Genomic DNA, 5,183 nt, shown 5'->3' on the forward strand with positions numbered 1-5,183 from the left:
GGTTAATTATTCATATTTCCCCATGAGTTAAATTCGCTACAGCAGGTTGGAAAACCTTGCTATTGGCACAGCTAATAATTTCCAACATTAACAATGGAAAAGAGTCAGGGCTTTTTCTTGAAAACGAGACATTGCAGGCCTTTCGATGAAAAATGTGAACAATAAGCCACAGAGAACAGTTGTCCCTTGCAGTTGCTTTAGCCTGTGACGTTGTATCCATGGGGGAGCGGAGACCAACGGGCAGAGATAGATGGCGAGAGCTTGGGCTAGTTAATAAAGATCAGACTGCTTAGCCCAGTGGAGAATAAAAGGTGTACAAGGAAGACACATCAAATCAGTGAGAACTCATTTAGAGAGGCACATTAAACTCTGTGGGCTGCAGTAAGAGAGAGTCTCCGCTGCAAACTGCACCTGCGCTCTTCACTCGGGGGAACAGGAGTAGAACATTATGAGGTCAACTGTGAATTGTTTATTTTATAGGGGCCTGTGTGTTTTATATCCCTTTGGCATTGAATATTTATCTTTTACATCATGGGCATTGAAAGAGGAGGGCAGTGGATGTGCTTCGCACACGGCTGCAGGTTTAACTCGCGTACGGAAATGTAATATTGTGTAAGGATGAAGACATAAAATAAATGAGCCGAATATAAACAACTGATAAAATCGAATTCATAAATCGCTCATTTTTCTAAAGTAACACTGTCCAACAGGGACACCGGGATGATAGCATTTTTTTGGCCTCCCTTGAGCTTGTTGCATTTTCATAAAGATCCTAAAGGGTAATCAGCAAATATGAGCAGTGACTTCACAGCAGTGTGATTGGCTCATAACCCTGTCAGTGTCATTCCCCTTTATCATTGTTCACAACCGGTCCACAAGAAGAGATGGATGGAATAAACATTGAGTAAACTATTAAGCCACTTAGTTATATCACCACTCTGATTCGGAGAGAACTGTGAGTCAGGCGAGGTGAGTTTTTAGTTTCATTGCATTTTCTGAGTGAAAGAGGATATTTGATTCGAAATGTGGGGGAGGACTTAATTTGATTAATCTAGGGCAGGACTTATTTTGATTCAACAGGAATTGATTGGATGGTGAAAAGGATATGTTACATTCCAAATATTTTGCTATTGGTTAATATTATTCAATAGCCACGCAGCCTGAGTGACGTCAGCAGAAAAGGCAAGTTATTTGAGAGGTGGAGCACATTATAACATTTCCCCTATTGTTACAATTAGAACTTAAGTGAGCGTTAAATGACCGCAAAATTAATCTTCAAAAATATATAATAAAAAATTCCCTTGGTAAATGTAATCTTTAGCCAACCTCAAAATGAACAGCCATTTATCATACTGTACATTTTAATGTTGTGTTGCCTAAATTCACTTTCAGCATTTTTAGAATTATAATATCAGCAATCATTTTAATTTTGGTGCATCCGTAATTATAATGAATAATGAATTTCCACTACCTTTCAAAAGTCTGGGGTCAGTAGGTTTTTTTTCTTTTATGAGCAAAAGAAGTCTCTTATGTTCAACAAGGCTGCATTTTTTTGGTCAAAAATATAGTAAAAATAGTAATAATGTGAAATGTTATCACAATTTAAAATAACCGTTTCCTATTGTAATATATTATAAAATGTAATTTATTCCTGTGATGCAAAGTTGAATTTTCAGCATCATTACTTCAGTGTCACATGATCCTTCAGAAATCATTCTAATATACTGATTTACTGCTCAAGAAACATTTCTTATTATTATCAATGTTGAAAACAGTTGTGCTGCTTAATTATTTTGTGGAAACTTTTGATGAATAAAGTTCAAACGAACAGTATTTATTTGAAATAGATTTTTTAAAATTGTATTCCTTGCTAAATTAAAGTATACATTATTATTATTGACCCCAAACTTTTGAACAATATTGTACACTGGACTAAAAAAAAAAAACTTATTTCAGAAAACCAATACACTAAAATTCATCAAATTCAAAAATGAGTGCGTTCTTACTAAGTTTATGTATGTTGATGGGTTCGGTTGGTATCCCTTCTCCTCCGTCACTCAGCGCTCGTATCTGAATGATGTAATCATCGTCTGCAGGTAGCGTGAGCTCCACTGAGGTCAGATTTGTTGTTATTGTGTTAATTTCTTTATGCCGGTTCCTTCTGTAGGACACCTGGAGAGAACAAATGAGAGAGGTGCTAACAACCACTTAGATTTATTCAGCACAAGCTATTTTAGTCGATAAAGGAAGTAAAATCAAATGATCATACACTGTAGGGAACTGTGTTTATTAGCACACCTGGTGTTTTCGCTATACTGTACAGCACATATTTTGAAGATCTGTGGTATAAATTAGTTTGATTTTTAATTTCCGTTACTACTAAGGTGCGTAATCGTCCAACAAAATACATATATACACTTTAATGCAACACTGCAGTTGTTTAACAACTTTAATGCAGTTGTTTCCTAAATGCTCACTGGAATAGAACAAGCTAATATGATTATATGAAAATAATGCCCTACAGTTTGGCTTTGAGGTTTACATTTCTGGGAAGCAATTACCTGATAACCAGTAACATCTGACTCCATCTCCAGAGAAATGACAGGCTCCCAATGAACAGTGAGCTTAGAGCCAATCAGATTCCACTCCACGTTCAAAGGCGGCTGCCCGGGTGCTGAGAGGAAACACCACCATTAGTTACTGTACATGTGACGACATAATACATTATGACATTATGAACAAACAGACAGCCAGGCACCTCTCCTGTCAATGTCATTATGTATTATACTATACTTAAGCGTAGAGTTCTAGAACTATGAATGACTATTCAGCCATTTCAAACATGTATGACTTGCTTTCTTCTGTAAAACATAAAAGGAAACTTTTGGCAAAAAGTCAAAACAAAACAAAACATATAGTAACCAAGGACCACCACCCTCCAGAAAGGACAACAAACACATAAAAATAGTCCATATGTTTTGTATGTTATATTCCAAGTCTTTTTATTATGCAAACTAAGGACTACTTAGGTACTTTTGCTGGTCATTGTATTCTTTCGCTGTATCAGAAAGAGCAGCATGAACATTCATTCAAATATCTCATTATATTTCCCACGGACAACAAAGAAAGACATAAAAGTTTGGAACGATGATGGCTATTAAATGCTGACTGAATCTTATCACCAGTAATCCTTTAAATCTTTATTTTTCTTTACATTTATTCAGCAAGGACACACAACAAAAGTGACAGTAAATACATTTATAATGTTACAAAAAGTGCCATTCCAAATCAATGCTTTCTATTCATGTGACGCTGAAGACAGGAGTAATGGCTGCTGAAAATTCACCTTTTCCATTAACGGAATAAATGATATTTAAAAATATATTAAAGTAGAGTTCTATTTTTCCACAACACTAGAGATTTTTACTGTATTTTTGATCAAATAAATGAACACTTGCAAAAAAACAACAACAAAAAAAAACGTTAACAATAATAACAGTACAGTATATCAAATGACAGGTTTCTTTTTTTTACAAGAAACTTTTTAAAACTTTTTTTTTTTTACAAAGTGCAAATATTACAATTAGAAAAAAATATGTAATATAATATGATATGATATATGATATGATATATATGATATGACAGTGACTGGCAAACTTGGCCCTTCCAGGCCACTTTCCTGCAGAGATTTGAAGCGGATAGATGCAACCCCTGCCTTCCTCATTATTTCTTTTCTTTTTCCTTTTACTCAAAGCCTCATTATCAAGTATCAAATGTAACAAAGCTCCGGTCCCTTAGCAACTGTTTTTAAAAGATTCTGTGGGCAGCATCTGAGTTAACGGCCTTTGTTTCTAGTGAATTTCACCATTTGCCGAGAGTCTCTCAACAATAATGCTAGAAGAATTAGTTCTATAATGTACAAAGAGGCACTTGAGCATTGAATGCACCGAAATTGTATCGCTTCATCATGTGACATTTGAAGAATATGGACACTTGAGCATTAGTGGGTTCAACCTCAGACAGCATGCCCACGGACCGCCTACAATCGCTTACTGACCATTTGATGCATACTGCACACAAAACTGGATTGCGCTTTCTTGATCGGGCAAGCTCTGTTCTGATTGGCTGACGAATTTGATGAGCAATTTTTTTCACAAGGTACTTTTTGAGGATGAAATTATCTCTGGATTTGCCAAAGTTTGAAATGTTACATTAAATCAGATCAAGACTACTCAGAGCAGTTCTGTCTGTGAAATAGTCTGTACTACTTTTGGAAGGGTAGAAATTCAGATTTTGGAGTAATTTTGCTTCCGACCACTTCTTTGTTAATCGGAGTCAAAGAAAATTGCTAACGAATATATAAGTAAACAAAAGGTGTTTCGATTGTCTGTTTTTCGATTGTTCACAAAAATTAAAAAATTTTAATCAAAGCATACTGGTAATGAAAATATGATGAGAAAAAATAACAGTGCAAGATACACCAATCAGGGATAACATAATGACCACATTTCTAATATTGTGTTGGTCCCCGTTTTGCTGCCAAAACAGCCCTGACCCATCGAGGCATGGACTCCACTAGACCCCTGAAGGTGTGCCGTAGTATCTGGATGTTAGCAGCAGATCCTTTAAGTCCTGTAAGTTGCGAGGTGGGGCCTCCATGGATCAAACTTGTTTGTTCAGCACATCCCACAGATGCTCGATTAGATTGAGATCTGGGGAATTTGGAGGCCAAGTCAACACCTCAAATTCAATGTGCTCCTCAAACAATTCCTGAACCATTTTTGCTTTGTGGCAGGGCGCATTATCCTGCTGAAAGAGGTCACAGCCACCAGGGAATACCGTTTCCATGAAAGGGTATACATGGTCTGCAACAATGGTTAGTTAGGTGGTACGTATCAAAGTAACATCCACATGGACGGCAGGACCCAAGTTTTCCCAGCAGAACATTGCCCAAAGAGTCGCACTGCCTCCACCGGCTTGCCTTCTTCCCATAGTGCATCCTGGTGCCATGTGTTCCCCAGATAAGCGATGCACACGCACCCAGTCATCCACATGATGTAAAAGAAAACGTGATTCATCAGACCAGGCCACCTTCTTTCATTGCTTCGTGGTCCAGTTCTGATGCTCACGAGCCCGGTGTTGGTGCTTCCGGTGGTGGACAGGGGTCAGCACGGGCACCCTGA

The 5,183-nt window shown here is 37.3% G+C and overlaps 1 protein-coding gene across 1 annotated transcript in view; it reads right to left on the minus strand.

The window, feature by feature from the left end:
- LOC107568042 (contactin-3-like) overlaps window positions 1-5,183 on the minus strand; it is an 81,011-nt gene that overhangs the window by 13,627 nt on the left and 62,201 nt on the right. Inside the window, exons 18-20 of the mRNA XM_016253879.1 lie at window positions 3,034-3,058; window positions 2,562-2,674; window positions 2,007-2,172 (exon numbers count right to left, since the gene is read on the minus strand). Coding sequence (XP_016109365.1) covers window positions 2,007-2,172; window positions 2,562-2,674; window positions 3,034-3,058 — 304 coding nt within the window. The remainder of the gene's footprint in view (window positions 1-2,006; window positions 2,173-2,561; window positions 2,675-3,033; window positions 3,059-5,183) is intronic.

The sequence above is a fragment of the Sinocyclocheilus grahami genome, unplaced genomic scaffold, assembly GCF_001515645.1.
Source record: "Sinocyclocheilus grahami isolate Dianchi unplaced genomic scaffold, SAMN03320097.WGS_v1.1 scaffold1209.1, whole genome shotgun sequence".
Classification (NCBI taxonomy): Eukaryota; Metazoa; Chordata; class Actinopteri; order Cypriniformes; family Cyprinidae; genus Sinocyclocheilus; species Sinocyclocheilus grahami.